Source organism: Callorhinus ursinus, unplaced genomic scaffold (genome assembly GCF_003265705.2).
Source record: "Callorhinus ursinus isolate GAN/ISIS: 27379988/994484 unplaced genomic scaffold, GSC_fseal_2.0 scaffold57, whole genome shotgun sequence".
Classification (NCBI taxonomy): Eukaryota; Metazoa; Chordata; class Mammalia; order Carnivora; family Otariidae; genus Callorhinus; species Callorhinus ursinus.
In genome coordinates, this window is record NW_027397119.1 from 8,791,334 (window position 1) to 8,817,141 (window position 25,808).

The window sequence follows — 25,808 nt, forward strand, 5'->3', positions numbered from 1 at the left end:
GGGAAAGGGTGCATCCATCCACCCTCAGGATAACCACTGGTGTATGACGTCTGATTTGTTCTTAAATTCCCTATATTCTACTTTTCTGAGACCAGGTTTTATTTTTTTAATTTTTCCTTTTTTAAAAATTTAAATTTTAGTTAGTTAACATGCAGTGCCATATTGATTTTTGGAGTAGAATTCCTGAGACCAGGTTTTCAATGAACGTGTTGTGTGTGGGTGAGAGCGAGAGAGAATGAGGAGGAACCCCTGTAGAGCGTGGAGGCATATGTGAGCCTCTTGCAGAGAACATGTGAAAGTCGCCAGCCACAGGGTCTGCCTCTGTGGGTGCTTTTGGGGAGGGGAAGTGAACTACCCTCGCCTAGTCCTTACAGTCTCTGAACACAGGACTGAAGCTTAGACTTTCAGAGGATGTTTGCAGAACCGGCCTTAACACCTTTGAAAGCCACCCTCAGGCTTTAGTTCTCACTTCTTCTGTCTACACGGATCAAAGGTCAGCAACTTCCCTTTCTCTTCCTCTGACACATGTCCCAGTGGAAAATGATGACCAGCCTCTCGCCTGCAGGGGCGGCCCTGACCCTGCCTTCACTGAATTTCCTTCCTTCTTTCCCTCTGGCATGCATTCATCCAATCATCCGAGTATGTCCAGCCCTTTGGGGGACACAAGAGAGATACTTGCATTTAATCAGTGGAAATAAGACACAGTACAAATAATGATATAAGAAATGCAGCTACAGGGTTGTGGAGGATTTATAGGAGGAAAAGGCTTTGTGGAAAGGAGGGATTTGAAGTTGGAGCTTGAAGGACGACAGGGTACGAACACGTGCAGATTGTGGTCAGCAGAGGAGAGAGTCAAGTTCAACGTAAGAAGTGATCTGTGGATGGATGGAGGGAAGGAGGTGCCGACTGTCTGTTCGGCAGGAGAGTGCACAAAGGGGGCTCCGAGTCAGGGCCGATGACCCGCAGGACAGCAATGTCAATCTGGTTTTTCCTGGCACCGTGTCTAACATTTCTTCGCCAGAATTTTTTTTTTTAAGATTTTATTTATTTGTTTGAGAGAGAGAATGAGATAGAGAGAGAGCACGAGAGAGGGGCGGGTCAGAGGGAGAAGCAGACTCCCCGCTGAGCAGGGAGCCCGACGCGGGGCTCGGGGACTCCAGGATCACGACCTGAGCTGAAGGCAGACGCTTAACGATTGAGCCACCCGCCGCCCCTATTATTATTATTATTTTTTTTTTTGAGAGAGAGAGAGCGAGCTAGCACATGAGTGGGGGAGGGACGGAGGGAGAGGAAGAGGGAGAATCCCAAGCAGGCTCCACACCCAGCACAGAGCCTGATGTGGGGCTCCATCCCACGACTCCGAGACCACGACGAAAGCTGAAATTGAGTCGGGTATTAAATGGACTGAACCACCCAGGTGCCCCGAGCTCTCAGCAAATCTTAATTATGACAGAAGATGTGCTGGGGGCATAGGAAGGAGCGCGGGGCAGGTGGAGGGATGAGCTGGGGCTGTGCTCTCTGAGCTGCGTAACCGAGGGGACACCGCTGCCCTAGCTGAGAGGGGAAACAGTGAGACCGGAAGGGGATAGGGGCGCTTCTGTTTTGTCGAAACTGAGGTTGAGGTGTCAGCAGGACATCTCCGTGGCACCCATGAAGGTCTTCCGGGGCGAACTCTCCCTGTCTTGCTCATGCTTTTGTCCCCAGACCACCGCATGGTGCCGGGCGCAGGCTCGGTGCTTGGCCCTGACCCCCATCCGCCCACCCAGCCCCAGCCCCTCATCTCACGTCGGGCCAGAGCGATTCTGGTGATGGCTCCTGCCGTTTTCCTGGTCTCAAACCCATGAGCGCTACCACCGCGGGTCGAGGAGCCGGCAAGCAGCCTCCTGGAGAGGCCAGGAGTACACCTCGGAAGTGCAGGGACCCGGTGCGCGCGGGCAAGACTCTGACCAACGGGGACAGGAGAGAGCAGGAACCGGCAGATAGTTCGAGCTCACCTGCCACCCCGCCACCTTGTCATGGAGCCACTCTGAGCTGCGCCCCGTCCACATGGCCTTGCTGGCAATGCCCTGGGGAACCGGGCAGCAGCTGTGCTTGCTGTGAATGTGTAGTAGTCACATTCACCTAGGAGATGAGGCGCCTCCACGTGGGTCTGAGCAATGGAGACAACCCCCACGTCACCTCACACCTCAGGCCACTGCTACAAGGCTTTTGCAGCCCAGCAGATAAGGTGTGGCTGTGGGTTACGGGTGAGCCAGTGGATAGAACGGTGAACCAGACAGAGCTTCCGCCCTCATGGAGCTCAAGTTGAATAGATGTAGAGGAAATGTCCTGCTGGCCCCTTAGCCTCCTTCAGATCTGGTGTGTTCACACATGTTGCGGGATCGGCCACTCTCCCTGTCTGTGGGACACAAAGAATAACTCTGAGGTCCTGGGGGCTGTGGGAACCACAAGACAGAAGGGATCCCCGTTCTTGAATCGTGCGGCTCTTTACCTGGATGCTTCATGTGAGGAAGAAACTCTTATTGTGTTGAGACACTGCGATTCGGGGTGTTTATCTGTTACAGAAGTTGGTGTTACATCATAACCTGGCAGCTGTTGAAAAAGCAAGAGGCAGATGTTGAGGCTGAGGAATAGAAGCATATTCTGGTCCTGAGGCCTGGCCTTGCATGTCTTTCACACAGCCTAGGTTTGTGGTCTCACATGTCTCCTCTCCCCTTACTCTCCTCATGGGCACAAGTTCTTCCGGATGAGCTCCCCAGCCAGGTGGCTGAGCCCTGACCTGGAGCTTCACTTAGAGAAGGGATCAGGCTTCACAGGCCCGAGACCTCTGATGCTCACGGCAGGACGGTCATCTGGTCGCCCTCCGACCGCGGGATGCATGGGCCAGAGCTCCTCAGCTGAGAACAACAGAAGCAGCAGGAAGAGATGGACAACTGGACCTTGGGAAGGACAGAGGCAGGGTTGCCGGGGTGGTCTCAGCACTGGGGACTCGGGAGCTATCTCTTGGTGTGCCTGCCAGGCCCCCAACACCCGTCCTCCCTGTGAGGCCCACTCAACATTCAGCTTCCCAGGAGAGAGAGAGAGTCTGGTGGGTGTGACTGAGGCCTGTGTGGTCCCCTGTAATGTGGGTGCTGATGACAGGGCTGCCAGCCCGCCAGGCTCACATAGACCGGGAGAGGGACGACTCCTCAAAGGAGGTGATGCCCAGCCCAGACATAGCAGGTTCCCAGAAATCCTCCTAGCAGGGTCTTCTTTCCACAGAGGAGCAGACAGAAGGAAGCCATCTAGAGCCTCTTGGGATCAGCAACCATTGACTTGTCAGCAGCAAATCCGTTTTTATTTTAAAAGGTAAATATTATTGGGGAGACCGACCAAAATCTACCTGCCATCCTTGCCCTGGTGACATCCTGAACTGACAGATACCTGGGCTTGGGGGAAGGGGTGTAAATTAGAAGCAGGGGGGACGCCTGTGGCTCAGTGGGTGAAGCATCTGCCTTTGGCTCAGGTCATGGTCCCAGGGTCCTGGGATCGAGTCCCGCATCGCTCCTTGCTCTGTGGGGAGTCCACCTCTCCCTCTGCCTGCCACTCCCCCAGCTTGTGCTCTCTCTCTCTCTCTCTGCAAAATAAATAAATAAAATCTTTAAAAAAATTAGAAGCAGGGGTGAGGGGCCAGAAGACGTGGATTTTACTTTCACTCTACTTTTGACAAATCATTTCATTATTTCATCACTCCAATTTCCTCATTTAGAAAACAGGGTAATAAAACTTGCTCGGTCCAATTTACAGATTTTTTGTGTGTGTGTGTGAGGGGGGAAAATAAAGAGAAGAAAGGGAAGAAAGACAAAATACGAAAATCTCCTGAAAGGACTTTAATAAGCCAAAAATCAAATAGAGTGGCTGGTTAACAACGCCTCTGTTACTGGTTGAATTGTGTTTCCCCCAAATATATGTTGCAGCCTTAACCCCCAGTCCCACAGAATGACCTTATTTGGAAAGAGGGTCTTGGAAGATGCAATTAGTTAAGTCGGGATGAGCTCATACTGGAGTAGGGAGGCCCTCAGCCAATACAACTCGTGTCCTTAAAAGAGACACAGAGACAGACACACAGTGGACGACGGGGCAGAGATTGAAGGGTCACTGTTATCACACGAGGAACGTGAAGGACTGCCAGCCATCACCCGAAGCTTGGAAAAGGTAAGGAAGATTCTCCCTTACGAGCTTCAGAGAGATAATGGCCCTGTTGACCCCTCGATCTTGGACTTCTAGCTTCCAGAACGGTGAGACAGTCCATTTCTGTAGCTTTAAGCCACCCAGTTTGTGGTACTTGCTCATGGCACCCCCAGGGAATTGAATATACATCCTTTAACAAATTCCCAGGGTGCAGCGAAGCTTGGCCAAAGCTCTTGGCCCATCACTGAGAGGTTTGTGACCTAGGGTGAGACATGGGACATGGGACAAAGACCTGAGTTTCAGGGCTAACATCACTGATGTGAAGGTCACAAAGAGCAAAGGTCAGTTTTGGAAAACTCACAGCACCTAATAAGGCTAAGTAGGTGCAGAGCCAGCAGAGTTTAGTCCACAAGGACTGAAAGCATCACTTCTGCCTCGAGAGACCAGCGTGCTTAGAGCAGAACTGGCTCTGGGCAGCCTCCCACCTGCTCTCACTTCCTGCGTGCACGGATTAAGCATCACCCTCAATGCCCAGGCCTCCAGCTCTCAGGCTCCTGGACCCACAGGGACCTGGCTGCACATGCAATCCATCAGGGTAGCCCACTGTGCAGAGATCACCTTTAAGGAGAAAGCCTGCAGCGATGCTATCTACCAGTTCGTTCCCACATGGCTTTTGGGTGCTTTGTTTTAGAGGAGAAATCATAAAGCTTTTTTACTCTAGGCCCTTCTACCCTGTGTGAGATTTGTCCAGGCTGAGTGTGGGTCTGGTCCCTGTGTGATGAGCAGAGGCACACAAACTAGTTAAGTGTTTCTGCATATGCATTGTAGCTATTGGATCCTCACAATAAACCTATGAGATAGTTACTGTTATCATGTCTATTTTACAGGTGAAGAAACAGGCGCAGAGTTCCCACAACTGGGATTAAGAATCAAGCCCAGGCCTGTGTGACTCCGGAGCCTGTGATGTTAACTGCTCTGTTATATTGCTTTGATGGTTTATTTGGATCAGGCTGTTCTGAATTAACTCTGGATGTAATAATTTAGTAAAAGAAAAAAGGAAAGAAAGCAAGAAAGCAAGCAAGCAAGAAAAACCAGAAAAACATGTGTGTATGTGTGAAGCTGGGATCTACCTTGACCTTATACTTAAAGGGGGGGGGAGCTAACATTATGAGCTAAGTGCTTCCATCCAGGTAAACTCATTGACTCTCCCCCATAGCTCTGTGAGGTAGGCATCTCAGAGACATGAACTAGCCAAGGTCACCAAATTGATTGGGGCAGGGCACAAATGTGAATCCAGGTTATCTGACTGCAAGCCTGATGTGTTTTCCACGACCTCTGTGCCAAAAGTGACAGTTGGGATCTGTCCTACCGATCTTGAGGGTCTTAGAGTAACTCCCTTAGTGCCTGGCACAAAATAAATATTTATGGGATTGGGTTGAATTAAACCAAAATGAATCTAATGTTCATTAGGAGAGGATTTGATGAAAAATGGACACCATGCAGATGTTACAAGGAAAGAGCTGACTGTGCTGATGTGGAATCTGTTACATGAGCAGTTTAGAGACAAGTATATGTAGTATGATCCCTTTTCTTTTTTGAAGAGATTTTTTATTTATTCATTTGAGAGAGAGAGAGAGAGAGTGCGAACGAGAGCATGAGCAGGGGGAGGGGCAGAGGGAGAGGGAGAAGCAGACTCCCTGCTGAGCAGGGAGCCCGACACGGGACTCAATCCCAGGACCCTGGGATCACAACCCGAGCTGAAGGCAGACGCTCAACCTACTGAGCCACCCGGGCACCCCTATTCCTTTTTTTTTAGGAAAAAAAAAAAAATTCCTTACCTATGGCTATCACTATTTGTATATTCAAAGGAAAAGTCAATGTGCGTTAAGCAACTTCAAAGTAATAATAATGCTTATCTTTGAGGGTAAGGATCATGGAGGACTTTCACATATTTTATAATAAGGAAAACCCTGAAGATACTTGCATTTTGCAAAGCGCAAGAACAAAAGGAAGGAAAAGAAAGACCTGTTGTTTCTGGTGGCAATAGATCCCACCAGAATGGGGATCAACTCGGACCCGGATTCACCATGTCAGCTCCCTCAGGATGGGCCCTGGGGCCCCATAAGAGAAAAGGGCTCGTTCAGAGCCCCTTCCCCCCTTCCATCTCCTTGGACATTCTGAAATATTTTCATTTACAACAAAATTATGAGCCCACAGCCAGGAACCAGGACTCCTTGGGAACGGGCTTGGAACATCTTTTTGTGTTGGGGTCAAGTCAAAAGTTCCCAGAAACTAACCTGAAGGGGCACCTGCAGGCTAAGTGTGGAGTGCTTTGAATATTGAAAAAACTGCATTAAGTTGAATCACACTCATTTTTCTGAAAGCTGCTAAATAAAGGGAAAAAGCCAAGTAAGCTTGCCTTTCCTGTATGAACTATACCTAATAGTAAGCAAATTGTTGATGAACGGTTTTTTTGATTTTTGTTTTTGCTTTTGTTTGTTTGTTTTTGAATAGAAGAACTCTGGCTAACAAACACAGGAGGAAAAAATAGAATTAGAAAAAAAATCTCTATTTTGCAGCCCTAATGATAGCTTGGATCTAAGCAATGATAATTAGTGGTTGCCGAAACCTTTGGGTAAAATGCTTAAGGAAATTGGTCATGGATGGATGGATGAGCCTAACAGCTCCCGAACCCACTCGTCAGTTCTAACCTTGTGGCATGATCTACCTCCTGATGGGCTACTGTGGGATGTACCCAGCACTACGGATGAAATATTCTTGCCACAAAACCAGGCTCTAGAGCCAACTGCCATTTTGTAGGAAAGATGGACTCAGAACCACATTGTATGATACCTCTGGATTTCAACCCGCAAAATTCAGAATGCGGTGAACTCTACACGTGGAAAGAGACATAGAGACAGTTCAAATAAACGCAATTTGAAGACTTTATTTGCATCCTAATACACACAAGTCACTGGTAAAAATGACCCAACATTTCCCAGACAATAGGGAACATTTGAACACTGATTGCCTATTTAAGAATATTATAAGGATTTATGGATAAATCTTGGATGTGATGATTTATGATGTGATGCTAAGAATTTGCTTCGGGATAATGCAGGTAGGTGGGCTGGGTAGCAGAGGGTGGTGGTGCAAGCAGATAAAACAGGCCTGGCCACGGGCAGGTGAGTTATGAAAGGTGGGGGGGGAGGGTGCTGCGTGGGGATTTATTGTGCTATAATCTCTGCTTGTGTACATGTCTGGAGATTGCCGAAAGAAAATGTTAGCAACAAGCAATAAAAAGTATGGGCATACAACTTAATTCTTCCATCATGATGGCGGTGGAGGTGGTGTATGTGGTGTGTGTGAGGTGTGTGTTCTCATGCTCTATTTGGACCCAATTCAAGTTGCAGCTCTAGAACAACTGTATCCTCCCGAAAATGACTTTTTGACCATTGTGAAGAATGCCCCAACCGAACGGGCCCAGCTGGATTTCTAAGGGGTGTCAGGCAGCCAGGCTCAAACACAAGGCCGCGACTTAGGGGACTGCCTGGGCCAGCCCAACACGGTTATTCCCACGATCGAAGACTGAGTAAAACTGCCTAATGAAGACATCGCCCAGGATCCAGAGAGGCCCAGCGGGAGGCTGGATGTCAAGCTCTTGAAAGCCGCTGCTGCAGAATTCCATTCCATCCACAAAGTCCTGGGGTGGGAAAGAAGGTGTAAGTGACATAGAGGGAGAAAGGGAAGTAGGGCTGCCTGGAGGCTGTACCGTGTGGTAGTGATGGTGACTATACCAAGCGGCCTTGGTCGGTCACGATGTTGGCTGGTTGGTTCTTCCTTCCGCTTCATACACCTCCACTTGTGTTCACACCGTTTTGTATATGTGGACCTGGGCTTCTAAGTTCTACAATTTTGAGAACTGTTCATCTGTCATACATGCTCCCTGCCTCCCATTTTACAACTGGGAAAAGTGAAACCTTGTTCCATGATTGCAAGAGCAAAAGGTTTGGTTTTAGAAGATCTTGGCTTAAGTTCTGCTTTCTTTAGTTTCTAGCGAAGCTCAACTTAATTTTTTAAGGGAGAGAAATTACATTGCTGTTTTCTTGATGTTCCGGGGAAGAATCCTTTTTTAGGTATGAGGCAAGTAGGCATCCATTGTCCTGTGAGGAGAGTGTAACGTGCCCCCACCTTACTTTTTAGTTTGGCAAAGACTTGGGGTCTACCAGGCGGGTGTGGGCTTTCCAACAACCATTTGAGATTTGAGGTTGCTGATGAGGGTCTGGGAAGTTTGCAGAGAGCTTAAAGCACCTTCCTGAGAGGAAGGCGATAACCATGCACTGCTGTTACAGCGTTCTTGGCAGACTGAGGTGGCTCTGATTGAAATCTGCCGGCAGAAAAGGACAAGGGCACCACGCTGGGCATAGGGGAGGAAGTGGGGTGAGCAGGGACTCACATAGGGTGCAGGTGGGAGAGTATGAGGGTACCGGAATGCCAAAGGGTATATAGGCTGACTGAGCTTGACACAGTTAAAGTGTCTAGCTTGTCCCCAGTTTGGTGTTCATAGTGGCAGCTCCAGAATCCCTTTGTTGGAGAAGCTTAGGGGGCTTGACACGAAGCTGTGAAACATTTGTTTTCTTAGTAGTGCAATTACTGGACCATAGGGTAGTCCTATTTGAGGACCCTCCACACCGTTTTCCAGAGTGGCTGCACCACATTGCATTCCCACCAACAGTGTAAGAGGGTTCCCCTTTCTCCACATCCTCGCCAATACCTGTTGTTTCTTGCCTTGTTGATTTTAGCCCTTCTGACTGGTGTGAGGTGATATCTCATTGTAGTTTTGATTTGTATTTCCTCGATGATCTGTGATGTTGAACATCTTTTCATGTGTCTGTTGGCCAACTGGATGTCTTCTTTGGAAAAATTTCTATTTGTGCCTTCTGCCCATTTTTAATTGGATTATTTGTTTTTTGGGTGTTGAATTTTCTAAGTTCTTTATATATTTTGGATACTAACCCTTTATTGGAATATGTCATTTGCAAATATTTTCTCCCATTCTGCAGACTGCCTTTTAGTTTTGTTGTTTCCTTCACCATGCAGAAGCTTTTTATTTGATGAGTTCCCAATAGTTTATTTTTGCTTTTGTTTCCCTTGCCTCAGGAGACATATCCAGAAAGAAGTTGCTATGGCCAGTATTAAAGAGGTTACAATCTGTGTTCGCTTCTAGGATTTTTATGCAATCGCACTTCTAAGTATCTATCCAAAGAATACAAAAATACTAATTCAAAGGGATACATGCATCCTGATGTTTATAGCAGCATTATCCACAATAGCCAATAGCCAAATTATGGAAACAGCCCATGTCCATAGACTGATGAATGGATAAAGAAAATGTGGGATATATATATATATATATTCATATATATATATATATGAATCTTAGTCATAAAAACAATGAAGTCTTGCCATTTGCAATGTTGTGGATGGAGCTAGAGAGTATAATGCTAAGTGAAATAAAGCAATCAGAGAAAGATAAATACCATATGATCTCATTCATATGTGGAATTTAAGAAAGAAAACAAATGAGCAAAGGGGAAAAGAGAGAGAGAAACAAACCAAGAAACAGACTCTTAACTATGGAGAACAAACTGCTGGTCACCAGAGGGGAGGTGGGTGGGGGGGGGATGGGTGAAACAGGTGATGGGGATTAAGGAGGGAACTTGTGATGAGCACCGGGCGCTGTGTGGAAGTGTCGAATCACTATATTGCACACCTGAAACTAATATTGCTCTGTATGTTAACTAACTGGAATTTAAATAAAAACTTTAAAAGAACATCTGTTTTCACTTGCATTGTCTGTTTATGCTTGGTGGCTTGGGGAAAGGGTTCATGGAGATCAAGGTGTGTGTTGGGGGGGGTAGGTAAGTCCCTAAAGTGCTCCACACCTCAGCACCTCCATTCTGACGCAATCACCCTGGTGCTGTGGGTGACTCTCCGGTAAAGTTAGTGTGTTGAGTATCACCAAAGAACTGCATGTGATATTGAAAATCTGGGCCAACTGTGGTGTGAATCGATCATAGATTTCCCCCAGGAACTCCCTTTCTACCTCGCCCTACAAACTTAGGAACCTACTGCAATAAAAGGCCCTTTCTGGTTTGAGGAGAACGTTAATCTGAACGTGAGAAGATACAACCTCATTCCGTACCTCCTCCTCAAGTAGCTCATACCTCGAGCCTCTTAACTTTCCGAGTCTCAATATCCTCATCCCCAGAATGGGAAAATAATATCCAATCTTACTGGGTGTTTGAAGGATTAAACTTGGTTAGTTGAAAAGTCCTACGTGACAATGTCGGCAAACTTCACTAGATGGCTTGTCCAAGGTTTGCTGCTGCTTCATGGCTGGACGGGAATGGAGAGAGAACCAGCCCGGGGGTCTTTCCCCCACAGGCAGCTTTGTCCTTTCCAGAGGGAACACCTAGTGCGGGAGAAGATGGGAACGGGGCTCGGGGCAGACGCAGCCTGGGTGTAGGTGACTGAAAAGAGGAAGTGGTGGGCTCGTGGGGAAGGCCCTATGACTTGCAGAATAAGGAAACAGTTCTTACCACCAGGGTATAGACAGTTGGTTGGAGGGTGTAGGAGACGCCATTGATGGTGAAGGTGACATCCGGCATGACGTTGAGGTTGGCACACTCCACCCCATACTAAAACACAACACAGAGGACCCATTTACAGGCCTCCCCGCTCCCCTGCTCCTGCCTCTTCCCTACCCCAGGCGGCACTGACTTCTCCATCCATGGGTTCGGCTCCAATGGCCTTCTGCAGCTGCTTGATTTTGTCTGAGGGGCCTGTGATGAGGGAAGTCCCTGTGTCCACAATGGCCTGGCAGCCCTCAGAGCAGAACATCACGGCGCCTCCCACCTGGATTCTGAGGACAAAGAAAATGTCATCAGCCAACCCCCCGCCCCCACCCCCTTCCCAGCTGTCCCCCTTCCCCTCAGCCCTGAAGTTTCCCAGCCTCCCCAGCTGCTCTCACCCCCCGCTGGGCTTTCAAATACAAATGATTTCAAGTTTGACTGTCTCACACATCCGTATTTCTGTTTTTCTGTGACTGAGATCCATACCAGAAAACACGTTTACTTTTGGACCCAGTACACACACACATACACACACACACGCACATGAAATAAAAATGTCACGAAACAGGGCTCAACCTTAGTATGTGAAGTGCACTCTGATATTTTCTATTTTATTCCATTTCGTTAAAAATGCACGTCATGATCCCCTAAAATGGGATCATGATCCATAAATGGGTAAGTCCCTCTGGCTTGAAAAACCCTCAGTAGACTGAGCACTGAGGATTTTCGCTGTTACATCCCCAGTGACTAGCACATGCCCTCACCTTGCAGAAGCTTATTCTTGGCGGAATTGAAACCTGAGTTGCATTTCTTTAAATTCCTGCATTATCTGACACAGTGCTCAGTATGTGACAGGCATCTGGTCCCATGTCCCTGACTGCTCCATGCCCAAACACACACACGCACGTCTGCATGTATGTATGTCAAGGCCCAGTCCATGTCACCTACTTCATGAAACCCTTGCTTGAGGAGTTCTTCAGATAGAAGCTGTCTTGCCCTGTCTGCCAGGCCACTCCGGTGGCACGGCTTGTGGAACACTGATCACCTCCACCTTACAATGATAGTGGTGTGTGTGTGTCTCATCTTCTGGACATGCTTCGTGGAGGCGAAATCTGAGTCCAGTTCACTCCTGTACCCCTATGTCACCCACCCCTGGTCCTATGTGTGAATTGACATTAAATGAGCCCCAAGTAATTGGCAGAGGATTTTTATTTATTGTCTGTTGACTTGAGGGCACAGCACGTGTACCAGGAGGGAAGCTGAGACGTGGTACCTCGTGCCTGTTGCCCTGGCAACCGCGGCCCCTTCCTCCACCTTTGCTCAGCACCTCCACACTTCCAGCCTCCCACGGCGAGCCCTCAGGCTCCTCCCCCAGGGACCAGCACACTGATTCAGGTCAATTCAATCACATTTTTTTTTTTCAATTCAACTGGCCTTGTGCCTGTCTTGAATTCTTGCCTGTACCATAACTACTTTGTGGAGAATACTCACGCATCCAGGGCAATCTGCCAGTAGCCTTGCTTGGTGATAGGGACCCAGTTCAGATTCCCCGAGAAATGGGAGTGGTCATAGCCTCCGAAAATGAGTTCGCTCCCTGCACCACCCTCTGGGTCACTGCAGGGAAAGAAAAAAAGACAGATTGTCAGGGAAGGGCCACTGGGATACCCTAGGAACAAGCTGGTCATGTACACCAAGTACCCAGATAGGCAGAAATATCAGCCTGGGCTTTGAGACCAGGGCTCCCAGCTACTGCAAGTTCATTGACCTGGGCTTTTGGGGGCAGAAGGACAGAAGATAGAAATAGCTCTGCTTGATGATTTGTGAATGTCTTCTTGCTTCTTGGATAAAAGGGCTAGGGAGGAGGTCGATGGGGACAACTACTCTGGTCATGCAGAACTCATGAAGAACCAAGGCTAGGACCGTTGGGGTATGCACACACCATGTGACTTATGCATCCCCAAAAAGCCTTTTCCACCAAGTATCTTTCCCACCATGGTTTTGGTGGTGCCTGGAGTTTCCATATGATTCACTCCGTTGTGTTAAGGTGAGGAAGCTAATGGGAATGCAACACGACTTATGAGAACTTGAAAATTTATTAATTTTCACTGGTGTTGATTTTTCAGAGTGTGATCTGGCACCTAACAGGATTCTGGGGAAATAGGACATGAAACTGATTCATTTTTAGGAGGAAAAGGATCAGAAAAATACAAAACTCAGGGCCCTGCGAGGCATGGTGGTAAAGGGGGAAGGAACCGGGTACTGGGGGCATCTTGGGAAAGCAGACTTAGGGAGGTGGGGGGGAGAACCGCCGTTAGTTGACGGCCTTTTGGCAGGGCCCTGGGCGAAGAATTTTACCTGTTTAATCCTATTTGTTTCTTACATCAACCTTGTGCCCATTTGAGGAAACAGACTGGGGGCGTCAGTCCGTGTCAGCCAGACGGCAAAGCCTTTGCTCTTTCCCACCCTCCTCCCTGTCTTTCCAGGCTGCAAGGGAGCAGGGGGGCAGCAGAGGGGTCTGGGCAACCTGCCCTCTTGCTCACGGTTCTGCCCCGGGGGTTGGTCCCAACTACAGCCATGCAGTTTAATAAAGGAAATTCAAGGCTCTCCACGTGGAAGTGGAAAACAAGGGAAATGGGCTTGCGTGAAAACAGGGCAAGCTGAGACCAGATATGCCGGGGAGGAGTTAGAAAGGTCAGAAATCTCCGTCCTATGTAGGGATGAAGGTGAGATGACCCTTTCAGGATCCCAGGCAAGAGTGGCCAGAGGCCGGTGAGCCACATGACCTTTTCCAACTGCAGGAGGCAATTTTTTAAAAAATTGCGTAAATTGGCCATTTTTAAATGTACGGTTCAGTAGTGTGAAGGCTATTCATGCTGTGGTGCAGCCAGTCTCTAGCACCTTTTCATCCTGTGAAACCACAACTCTATACTCATGAAACAACAGCTTCCTTCCCCTCCCCCCACACCTGGCAACCACCATTCTACCTTCTGTCCCTGTGAATCTGACTGCTCCAGGCGCCTTCGTGTAAGGGAACTCATGCGCGATTTGTCTTTTTGTGACTGGCTTGGGTCACTTGAAATAAGGTCCTCACGGTTCATCCTCTGGTAGCCTGTGTTAGAATCGCCTTCCTTTTTCAGGCTGAATAATATTCTATTTTATGTAAATTCTGCATCTTATTATGCCTTTAACATCCCATTATTTTATTGTCAGCTTCCTTTGGAATTTTTTCCTGCCTCCTCCCACAGGAATCAAGCTTCCTGAGGGCAGGGACTGTCTTCCTTGTCTCACTATTGCTCTCCGTGCCCAGCACTGTGGTCGGCACACAATAGGAGCTTGATAAACATTTATTCACTGCACAAACGAATATCCAACCCCAGAGATTCCTCCTCTTGGTTCAGTGCGGTACAGTTTATAAAGTGAGGCAAACCCCATTTCCTCAATATCCAGAGAAGGTAAGCCCAAGGTCTCACATGCAAGAGATCCAAGCCAGGTGTTTGACTGCTAAGTCTAGTGCTCTTTCAGCTGCACCCATGTTGTCTCCCTGTGGTCGTAAATGACTTTCACCTTGGTGGGCTTGCCAGGCCTACCTGCTCATGTACACAGAAAACATGGGTATATCCACCAGGTTCTGCGCCATCATGTTGTCAAACACCGGGGTCACCCCTCCCACAGCCAAGGAGGGGTATCCCAGGCCCAGAATTCCATCAAACTCTGCGTTCACAAAGGTCTGGCCTGGCTCCGTGACACTCTCTCCAAATTGCTGGCTGGCCACAACCAGTCCTTCCACCTGAGGGGAGAAAGCCCGAAAGAAAACTGCTCAGGAGAGCTTTGGTACAGTCTCAGATTCCCGGATTCTCCCTCTGGTCTGAAGCGAATTCTTCCCCCACCCAACTTGATTAAATGAGCACAGTGATTTCACCACATTCCCACACCCTTAATGTTTTTATGTAGACTTTTAAAAAAATTGAAGTTGAATACAGAAATCCTAAGTGTACAGTTTGGTGCATTTTCACAAACTCAGCGTGGTCCGCAAGCTCCCAAACCGGAAGCCACTTCACGCACCCTGCTAATCGTTGTGCCTTTCCTCAAGAACAACCATCTGCTGGCTTCCAACATATACTGCTTTTGCCTTTTCTTGAATTTTACATAAACGGAATCATACAGGATTAATTCTTTTCTATCTGGCTTCTGTCACTCAACATTATGTAGTGTACTATGTTGAAATTTCGTTCAATGTCATCAGTATCCCGTGGTATGAATAACCGTCATTATCCATTCTACCATCGATGGGTATTTGGGTTGTTTCCTGTAGTGACTATCGTTAACAGTGCTGCTTGGACATGGCTTTTGATGAACATGCACTCATAATTCTTCTTTTTTTTTTTTTTTGAAAATTCAGTTGTACTTTTTTTTTTTAAGATTTTATTTATTGGGGCGCCTGGGTGGCTCAGTTGGTTAAGCGACTGCCTTCAGCTCGGGTCATGATCCTGGAGTCCCAGGATCGAGTCCCACGCTGGGCTCCCTGCTCAGCAGGGAGTCTGCTTCTCCCTCTGCCCCTCCCCCCTCATGTGCGCGCACGCTCTCTCTCTCACATAAATAAATAAAATCTTTTATTTATTTATGTGTGAGAGAGAGAGACAGCGAGAGGGGGAACCAAGCAGGGGGAGTGGGAAAGGGAGAGGCAGGCTTCCTGCTGAGCAGGGAGTCCGATGCGGGGCTCGATCCCGGGACCCTGAGATCATGACCTGAGCGGAAGGCGGTTGCTTAACCAGCTGAGCCACCCAGGCGCCCCTGTACTCATACTTCTGTTGGACACATGCCTAGAGGTAAAACATCTACAGTGTATTGGAAGTTTGATAATGTGTGAGGTCGGAGTCCAGATTTTTTTTTTTAACTATATGGATATCCAAATGACGTAGCACCATATTTAATAAACACACTCTCATTTCCTCCACTGCCAGTTTCATGGCCAATAGAATTCAGAGTAGTTTCTGAGTTTTCCATTTTGTTCCATTTGTCTATTTGCTTATCTTGTGCCAATACCACACTGTCTCAATTACTATAGCTTTATAATAGGTCTTGATATTCGTAGTGTTTTTCTTTATCTAGATTGTCTTGGTGTATTACATATCCATATACATTTTAGAATTAGCTCATCAATTTCTGTTGTTTTGATTGAGGTGACATTAAAATCTATAGATCGATTTGAAAAAACTTCAACTTGTCCATAATACTGAGTCATGAAATACTGAGTCATTTCTGTTTATGTAGATCTTCCTTAATTTCACTCAATATGTTTTCCAGGTTTTGGAGTGGAGATATTGCACATTTTTTGTTAAATTTATTTGTAGGTATTTGATGTTTCTGGTGTTATTATAAGTAATGTCATTAAAAAATCTATTTTCCATTTGTTTTTCCTGATATTCAGAAATACAATTTTGTTTATCTAATAATCAGCAACTTTGCTAAATAATTATTAATTCCAATGGTCTGTAGATATTTTTGGATTTTTTACATAGAGAATCTTGTCATATGTGAATAATACAACATAGTTTCTTCCTTTACAATCTTAATGCCCTTAGTTTCTTTTTTCTTGCCTTATCGCACTGAGAGCACCTTTGACTCCTTTTTTTTTTTTTTTTTCTCTCTCTTGAAAAGCTGCCCCCTCAGGCTTTCTGCTCTGTGCACTGTTTCTCTGTGGAATTCCTCCGTGCTGCCATTCTAGAACCCAGCACCCTGAGCAGACTGGCCCACGGCCATTAGTTCAAGCAGGGAGTGCTACTCCTGCCTGGCCAGGCTTCCCCCTTTCCCTGGAAGTCAGCTCCTTGTTTCCACCTCTTCCTGAGGCAGATCTGAAAGTATTCCCCTAAAGGCTCTGAACAATATTCTGTATCCCAAGTTTCTGGCCAAAAGAGAAGAGATGAAGGAATTGTACTCACATAGACTTGGTCAGCTCCGATGATTCCAGACAAGCTCCCAGTCCCATACTGAATGGAGAAATGACTCCCCAGCACACTGTACGTGTTGGACTGGGAAGGATTGAACCTGGCATGTGTCTCTGGAAAAGCAAGGATGCCGCTGTTGCCTGGGCCACCAGCTCGCTGCCTTCCTTCCTGCCCTGATACCCCACAGATGCAGGATCTCTTCCCTCAACTCCCAAGATTGAGTGGGGGCCTCCAGAAAGGTTGGCCATGGCCCACCTTAGTGAGGTACTACATTCTTCTTTAGCCACATGTGGTGGCCTAACTGGTGACCAACTCGTCATCCCTGGGCAAACGTGGCGCCCACAGTGACCTCATGAGGCACACGGAGATAAGCGTCATGTGTCAGGAGCCAGCAGAAGTCTCTGTCAACTAGTGGGGGTCAGAGCCTGGCATTCAAAAGAATCCCAGGGATTAAACAAATGCCACTCCAGGCAATGACTCTCAATTCCTTGCCCGACCTGTAGACACCTAATCTAGGGGTTTTCTGAGACATCGTGTCTCTAGAACTTATCCAGCATAGACTCAGACATCTTTCTTTAGCTCTTCCTTTCTAATGCTAACAAAGACGCCTGAGTTACCTCTGGCCAAACGGACCCACCCCTGTATCGTGCCCCACCAGCCCCACCTCTGATATCCTGGGATAGGCCACCAAGCCCTCTTGAAGCGGGTGAATAGTCAGCACTAGAACCCAACCCACCTACCTGCCCAGAAACAGCCATTTGAATGGAACGTTCCCCCTCACATTCTTTTGGGTGTTCCAAAGGGAGTGAGTCATGGAGTATTCAAAGATTTGTATTGAGTTTGTATTTTCAGTGGCTGAGTTTTCTCCTATTAATTCTGGTCAGTACGAAAGTTGCTAGCTTGGATAGCAATCAAATTTTAGCTCTCTCCCTGGCCCAGCCCTGTTTCTACCGTAGGTAGTCCCAGGGCAGACTCAGAGGTGGAGAGGGGAAGCTGGTGTGGCATGCATGGCCAGTTTCTGGAGCTGCCATTCCCTGCTGGGGATCCTGGCTCTACTTACTGCAGGCTGGGCTGGTGCAGTACACAGAGGGGACCCAGAGGTTGGAAGAGCCAGTGTCAAAGATGACGGTGAAGTTCTGCGGTGGAGAGCCGATGGAGATGGTGCCGAAGTATTCCATCTATGGGGGAGGGAGGGAAGGGAGCCGAGTGAAGGTGGTAGGAAAGGGGAAGGTGCTCACCAGGGAGCCTAGCGAGAGCTCTCTGGGACCAGAGCCCGGGATAGCCACAGACTGGAGCTTACAGAGCCTGGGGGAGTGGCAACAGAAGGTAGAATGAGCAGACAAAGACTACAAGGGAGGAAATCAAATCAAATCTCCCACCCTCTGCTACTTCTTTAGCTCTCATTTGCGTTATTCCTCATAATTCCTTTGTGAGCAAGGCAGAAGAGGCAGTAATCCTTTTGTTCTACAATCAGGGAAGGGAAGCTGGTGAAGGTTAAATCATTTGGCCAAGGACACACAGCAGGGCCCTTCTGTTTGGGATGCCATTTCTTTTGCAGAGAGCTCTACACATTTGGGCACACTGGGGCTTGCTCCGTCAAATCCATGGGGACCCAGGGGATCAGTCCCTATGGGCTATCCTAGAGGAGAAATCCACACTGGCCTTCACTTCACTGTTGCTGACCTGACACTGGCCATGCCCAGAGGCCAAGCCATCCTCCCCTCACCCCTTGCCTAGCCCCTGCCCCAGAATGCCTCACATCCAAGTAGTTGATGAGGGGCTCGTTGGCATCCTGGTTCATCGTGCAGGACTCAGTGAACTGGATCATATCCAAATTCTGGGATTTCCAGAACTCAGAGAGCTGGCCCCGTGCCCGCAGCTTCTTCCGGAGGGACTGATGCCTCCTGAGGGGCACCCTGAGGACAAAGCCCCGTGTGAGACAGAGATGCAGTTCTCCCCTCTCCCAGCCCATTTTTCCAGCGGTAACCTGGGAGATTACACAGGAGAAGATCTGCAAGGCAGCAGAGTTGCCAGAATTGGCCACAGTTTGGCAAGAATTAGTGCCCTCTCTGCCCCCCGCCTGTCAGTCTTGTCTCTGCTCCTGGAGAGTCTCAGAATCTTTGACTTGAAGTGGCCCTCCCTCTCAGAGATGAGCTCTTTGAGGTCCTCCAGGAAAATGATCTGCAGTTGTGCATGAACCTCATAAGGGGCTGATTTAAAGGGACAGAGACTCTTGGAGGCAGCCGTGGTCAGTCCCTTGGGCAAGTACTCGGTCCTTTGAGCTCCGAGTACTTGCCCAAGCTGCAGGTTCCTGCTCTTTAATAATGTGAGAAGCTCCCTGGGACTTGGGCAGGCAGTTCCATCAGAGGTGGGGCAGAGGGATGGCTTGTCGTGGGCTGGGGGTCAAGACCAACACCAGATGGCCACTTTTCCCAGCCCTCAGTTTCTTCTCCTCTTCATTTCCCCATCAGCTTTCCTCTCCCAGGGCAGCGCTAAGCTTGAGGGCAGGCAGCTGCCCCTGCCACACGCAGTGCTAGGGATGTGGCCTTACCTGTGGAGCCGATGTTGAGCCAGCCCCAAGTCCAGGAGCACCAGCAGCAAAAGAATGAGTGTTTTCATCGTGGGCCCAACCAGCAGCTTCTTCCTCGCTCTGCCGTGGCCTTCTTTGCCCCCTCTCCTTTCTGCTCTCCCACAGGCCGGTGGGGACAAATCTCCCTAACTCTCAGATCTGCCCTGCCCAGCCCAGTCTGAGGACCCAATGATAAGGCCTCTTGCGTCAATAACCAGACCCAGAACAAACACAGCATGTATAACAGGGCGTTTCCCTTCCTCCCCTCAGCCCCCCTTTCCTTCCAGCAGGGGCAGGGGTGGGGGCTTTGTGGATCTGAGGTGGGACTTGGGGGTCTGTGCACCCTCTAAGAGCAAGACAGCGGTGCAGGTTCAACTTCTCCCAGAAATTTTGGTGTCCTCCCCTGACCCCTAGAAACCCTGTGGTCATTCCTTGAGAGAGCACTGTGCCCCTGGGCCCCGGGCCCCCTCCACCCACGTGTTACCACAACACGAGTGGTCGGGCTGAGGACTCCCAGCCAGACGTGGGTGGAAGCCCAGTCGTCACCTGTGGGACAAGATTCTCACTCAAAATACCAATCAGGTTGTTTTCTCTGTATTTCCTATTCTCCCCTCTTTCCCTTGGGAGCCTCAAGGGCAGTTGACCCTCCGTCCATCCACTTTGAGGCAGAGACTAGCACTCCTCAAAGCCCCTAAAATGGAAGACTGGGCTTGGGGAGCTAGTTTTTTGCATCCCAAGGACTTGATGAATCTGGGGTGGAGGGAGGTTTGGAAAATACAGAAGCAGCCCTGGGCAGGGGGGATAGCGGGAGGTCCTGCCCGTGGCGGGGGGTGGCCGTGATTCTGGAGCAGGTGCCCGTATGGGTTTGCCAAGGCTGCCATAACAACTTGCCACAGATTGGGTGGCTTAACAGAAATGTATTTTCTCGGGATTCTGGAGGCTAGAAGTCCAAGATGAAGGTATGGACAGGGTTGGTTTTCCCTGAGGCCTCTTTCCTTGACTTATAGAGATGGCCACCCTCCCTCTTCCCTCTGTGTGTGTCTGCGTCTTGATTTCCTCTCCTTATAAGTCATATTGGATTGCAGCCCACCGAAAAGACCCCATTATAACATAATTAACCTCTTTAGAGGCTCGATCTCTACATACAGTCACATTCTGAGGTTCTGGAGATTAAGACCTCAACCTAAGAATTTGGGGGGATACAATTCAGCGCATAACAGTGTCCACAGACAGCAGGACCCTCAGTCTGTTCTGGTGAGTAGGGGGCGGTGGAGCTCAGTGCTTGGTTATCCCAGCATGATTAGCTATTGCTATGAACGCATCTCTATGGCCATCCCACTTCTTAAACAGAGGGTGGGCTTTATCGCCTTGAGTGAGGATGGAGGGTGGTGGGGAGGAGCCCCTTCCCCTGACCATGACCCGGAACTGGGGCAGTCGAGGCTCTGGAGAGAAGGCAGAGAACCAGGGTTCAGGTCAGTTTTGCTCTGACCAGCCAGCGATCTGGCAGTGTTTTAGCTGCTGCCGTGGGCTCTGCTTTCCATCTTAGAAGCCCAAGCAACAGACAAACTTGGAGTTTGGAGCTAAGTGGAACACTGCCTTGGGCTCCAAAAATGTTTAAAAGGCCATCAAAGGGACTTAGGGAACAGCCTGGACCCTTGAAGCCCTGACCCCAAGGGCACAAAGCCTCTTCAACATTTACCCACCTGTCAGTTCTCTTTGACCTTTCACTGGGGACGGACGTCTACCCCCAGGAGGGCAGGGTGAGCCAGAAGAGCTAGAGGTTGAGATAATCCGTTTTGGCATTTTGCTCTGTCATGGTTTGCCCATAATTACCCGACCACTAGGTACCTTAGATTTGTTATCTGCCAAGTACCCTACATACATTGTTGAGTTTTAAGGAGGATTAAAAACACAAAATATGGTATGTGGAAGTCCTTGAAAAACTGTAATGTGTCATTTGACTGAAGATCTTCCCTATAAAACCCATGCACCGGGAGACTTCTTCTTGCCATTAGGGCAAGCCTGCTGACATAGCAGATGAAGACACTCAGGCACAGAGTGGCAGAGTGACAGCCCCAGGAACATGTGGTTCCTTTGGTGGCAGAGTAGGGTTAGGACCCCGACCTCCTCACTCCCAGTCCGGGGATCTTTCTGCTACAGAATGATCGTCATTACCACTGCGGATGATTTGGGAACAAACGCCCTTGGGGGCGCCTGGGTGACTCAGTTGGTTAAGCGTCTGACTCTTAATCTCAGCTCAGGTCTTGATCTCAGGGTCAGGAGTTCAAGCCCTGCGACGGGACATGCTGGGCATGGAGCCTACTTAAAAAAAAAAAAAAGCCCTTGGATATATGCCTGTTTGGGGGGTGTGTGTGTGTGTGTCCTTTAAGAAAAGAGAGGGAAGAGCATTTGGGGAAATGGTGCCATGTGGGCAAAAACAGGCCGTAGTATGGGCAAGGATCCTGTCCTTCAGCACTGAGAGAGGCTCTTTGGAAAGAAAGAGAGATCCTCAGGGATGTGGACTGGAGGCTGGTCAGATGCAGAGCTTTTGCCTGTTTCCAGAACATTTGAAGGCTTTTGGTGGGACACCATCCAATCAACTTCTCGTTTCTGGAGCTTCAGCTTGAGAAGATAAATTAACAGTAAGAGGATGGTTTCTCAGTGCTCTGTGGACATCAGCTTTATCATACTTATCTGGTAGGTATCATTTTAAAGCCCATTTTACAGATGAGATAACTGAGGCGCAGAGAGTTTAAGCAACTTGCATAAGGTGCTGTAATCAGCGTTCAAAGCCAGCGTTGCCTGACTTTAAAGTTGATGATCTGTATTGGGTGATCTCGAGGGTCTGACGTTCGAGAATTTCTTCCTGGAAGAGAAAGACCATGAGAAAGGATGGGAGGGAGGAGGAGAGGGGAAAAGGGGGAGAGAAAATAATTTTCTGCGTGATGGAAAATTTGAGGCCTTTTAATTGTAAGAAGAGAGAAGGGTGTGTGCAGGGTGGCGGGTGGTGGTGAGGAGCTGTGTGATGAACAATCTTATCATTGCTTCTTTTTGGCAAATATTTTCTATTTTGCCTTCAAGGAGTCTCTCCGCAAGGATCATTGCTGTACTGCTGACAGGTGCAAAAATCCCCCCATACCCCCCTCTGCTAGTTACCCCTGACCCAGACGCTGACTTCTGAAAACTAAAAGTTTAAGGTTATTTTTTCCTTGTTGCTGAAAGAGAGCTCCTGACACAAAGGCTTGCTTTTCCCAGTGGCTTGATCTGCTTTGGTTTGGCAAAGCCTCTTGTTTTCATGCAACTGGAAAAAAAGAAGGATCCGATGTCTCCAGCATCTCGCCATGTCAAGAATTCAGTTAGTGTGAGTCATTTCCAAAACCACTGTCAACCCTATTCTGGGAAAGTGCCTTTCAGACCAGAAATGATTGCAGTTCACCCTGCAGAGGACCCAGGCACTGGGGCAGTCTCTCACTTGAAGACTGCACGTGTGTGCGTGTGCACTTCTCCTGTCCTGGGATCTGGAAGAACAGCATGCCAACAGCATCGTTTCTCTACTTGTTACTGAGCCCAGGCTTTGAAAGCCAGACGAGGCAGGATTTGGCATCCAGCCCTGCCACTTAGGTGGAGGTGTGATATCGGGGTTGTTTGGGATCATTAGATTGCTCTGCTGTAGAAAAGGAAGAAGGATTTCCTTGCAAGATGATGTGAGGATTCCATGAGACCATCCTCAGGAGGGGGGCTTTCTATGTGCCGCTCAGCCCAGCGCTTGACACCCAGTTAGCACTTAATACTGGGGCCCTGGCGACACCATACGGACCAGGGCAGGTGCCGGACATGGACTAATGCCCGTTCTATGCCATCCGCCGTTCAAAGTGCTTTAAATATCCTTACTCATGCAATTCTCCCAAAGACCCCAAGAGGTAAGTAGTCCCAGGGAGGTAAAGGAATTTGTCCGAGCTCACACACCTGGTGACAATGGAACCGGGTTTGAACCCAAGGAATCTCTCTATGAGTCCATGATCGTTTACAACTCCCACCGCCATCTGTAGTCTGTATGTATGTTACTGTCCGTATTAGCTCGCCGAGACACGTTGTGGAGACCATCCGCCCTTTTGTGTCTTTTAACAGTTCAGGAAAGCGATCAAGACTTCTGCCTGTCCTCAGTTCTTCTTGTGTGATCAGGGGCTCGACCATTTAAAGGCTGGGAAATGAAAAAAAAAAAAAAAGGCTAGGAAATGAAAGTGCTCTCCGACCCTTAGTTTCTTTATTTGTACAATGAGTTTGTTAGGAAGATTAATAAAAGCATCCGTGAAAATGGGTGATGTACAGTGAGTGTGCAATAAATACCAGGTTAAAATTTTATTATAAGGGGAAGAGAGAGTATACTTCGCAATTGTGACAGAAATCCGATGCCTTTCCTTCATTATCTCTGTGAGTTTTCGTTTGCAGACATAGCACCAGGGGACTCAGCCGACAGTGCTCTTGAATCTTTTCCTTCTAGTACCAGCTCTGCTGGCCTCAGAACTGGTTCCATTCTGGAACTTCTGTGAGCAGCTCTGGGGTAGGATTTAGGCTGTGGCTGAATAGGAAAAAAGGCAGAACTTTAATCTCGGGACCTTTGTAAAGTGTGTCTGTCTCCGTTTCTAAAAAGTCTTGTTTTGTTCCTAGTCCATTAAATGCCTTGGAAACCCACCAGAGGGAAAACACGTACTAAAGATGCAGTTAAGATTAGGTCTATTCCAGGACACTGGGATACCTGTCTGATCTTCCTTTGTGGTTTAACAAGCTTCTCTGATTGGAGAGTCTCCAAACGGAGCCCCATTTTCCAAAGTCTTGGCAAACAACACTCATTTACTCACACAAAAATTGGGACACAGAGTCTCACTGAATTTTTTCAGAGACAAGAAATCCAAGGCTCCAAGTTTTTCTGCCCAAGGGGTGGGAAGCAAGGACAGGAAGTGGAGCGCCTCCCACACCAAACTCTCACATGCATGTTCGCTGGGGGGTGGTGGCAGGAGGTGACAGTGGCTTGGAATGGAGTGGGGATGAAACACCGGGAAAGCAGTGGTGAGCTTAGATTTGTTCTGGAGATAGAACCCACGGGCCCTGATCCTGAATTGAATGGGGACAAAGGAAAGGAGGGATCAAGAACGACTCCGGGAATTTGTCCCACGGACACACTTAAACTTGCGCGAACAGCTGTTGGGTCCAGGTTATTTTATTTATCAAACGTTGCTTGCGATGGGAAAGCTTGGAAATAGGGGGTCAGGAAGACTAGCTAAATGGTTATGGTATAGCTATACGATGGAACGTTGTGGAACCATCACAAAATAAGGAAAAAGCTCCAAAGAAGAACCTCTAGTCTATATAGTTGGGTTAAAAAGCATGTAACAGTATGTGCAGTATGGTATACCATTTGTATAAAACAGAAGGGGGAGAATGTTTATAGTTCCATTTGCTTCCATATGCATAAAATATCTCTGGTAAGATATACCAAGAAACTGGTAGCATTGGGTACTTTCTGGGGACGGAACTAGGTGGGTGGGGCAGGGCGAGGAGGCTTGTTGTATACCATTTTGTACTTTTTGAATTTCGAGTCATTGACTATATTACTTCTTTAGTTTTCACGTGACTATATTCCTTTATTAGTTTTCTATTGCTGCTATAGAAAATGACCACAAACACAGGGGTTTAAAACAGAGCAAATTTGTTCTCTGATAGCTCTGTTGGTGGGAGGACTGACCTGGGTCTCACTGTGTTAAAATAAAGGTGTTAGCAGAGCTGTGTTCCTCTCTGGAGGCTCTAGAGGAAGATCCATTTCCTTGCTTTTTCCGGCTTCTAGAGGCTGCCTATATTCGTTAGGTTGTGGCCCCTTCCTCCATCTTCAAAGCCAGCAAGATTGCATGTCTCCGACCACTCTTCCATAGACTCCTTCCCCTTTGACCACGGTGGAGGAAAGTTATCTTTTAAGCACTCGTGTGATTAGATTCAGCCCCATCACCCCAGGTAATCCAGGACAATCTCCCCATGATTGGGGTCCTTGATTTCATCCAGGTTAGCCATGTAATTCACATAGTCACAGATTCCAGGGATTAGAACGTGGACATCTTTGGGAGCCACTACTCTGCCTACCACAATTACCTATTCAAAAACATTTTAAATGCAAAAAAGAATGAGTTAATGACTCCTAAACTCTGGGTATGAGCTCTTGGTGGGGAGGGATAATGGTGTTCTTTACTGAGTACAAATCAGGGGAGCGAACACAGGTTGGGAGAGGTGGAGAATCAAGGTTTTGGACAAATTCTTTTGAGGTGCTGGTAGACTTCCCAGGGGTGATGATATCAGAATGATGCTTGAGTATGTGGGTCTTGTGCTGTCATAAGACTTGTTGAGGCTGAAGATATAAATTTGGGAGACATCAGCAAATACAAAGTGGTTAAAGCCATGAAATGGGCCGAGGACGCCCAGGGGGAGTGTAGGGATGGGGAG

The 25,808-nt window shown here is 48.2% G+C and overlaps 1 protein-coding gene across 2 annotated transcripts; it reads right to left on the reverse strand.

Moving 5' to 3' along the window:
* Window positions 1–7,097: 7,097 nt before the first annotated feature.
* On the reverse strand, window positions 7,098–19,485 carry CTSE (cathepsin E). 2 transcript variants are annotated; one of them, XM_025855270.2, is made up of 9 exons: window positions 19,302–19,483; window positions 18,510–18,666; window positions 17,811–17,928; window positions 16,745–16,863; window positions 14,393–14,592; window positions 12,297–12,419; window positions 10,954–11,095; window positions 10,773–10,871; window positions 7,098–7,873 (listed from the first exon to the last, which is right to left on the reverse strand). In XM_025855270.2, exons 1-9 carry the CDS (start codon window positions 19,367–19,369, stop codon window positions 7,709–7,711), a joined length of 1,191 nt encoding a protein of 396 aa, XP_025711055.1. In that variant the 5' UTR covers window positions 19,370–19,483; the 3' UTR covers window positions 7,098–7,708. The 2 variants fall into 2 exon arrangements, with proteins under 2 accessions (XP_025711055.1, XP_025711056.1); XM_025855271.2 differs by lacking the exon at window positions 10,954–11,095 and having other exon boundaries at window positions 19,302–19,485.
* Between the last annotated feature and the right edge of the window lie 6,323 nt (window positions 19,486–25,808).

Bases quoted from the DNA above. Each gene is read 5' to 3' on its own strand.
- CTSE (XM_025855270.2), bottom strand. From the start codon at position 19,369: ATGAAAACACTCATTCTTTTGCTGCTGGTGCTCCTGGACTTGGGGCTG. The intron at 16,864-17,810 runs GTAAGTAGAGCC...TTGCTTTTCCAG, and splicing joins CTGCACCAGCCCAGCCTGCA to AGACACATGCCAGGTTCAAT. The intron at 11,096-12,296 runs GTGAGTATTCTC...CTTTGTCCTCAG, and splicing joins TGGCAGATTGCCCTGGATGC to AATCCAGGTGGGAGGCGCCG.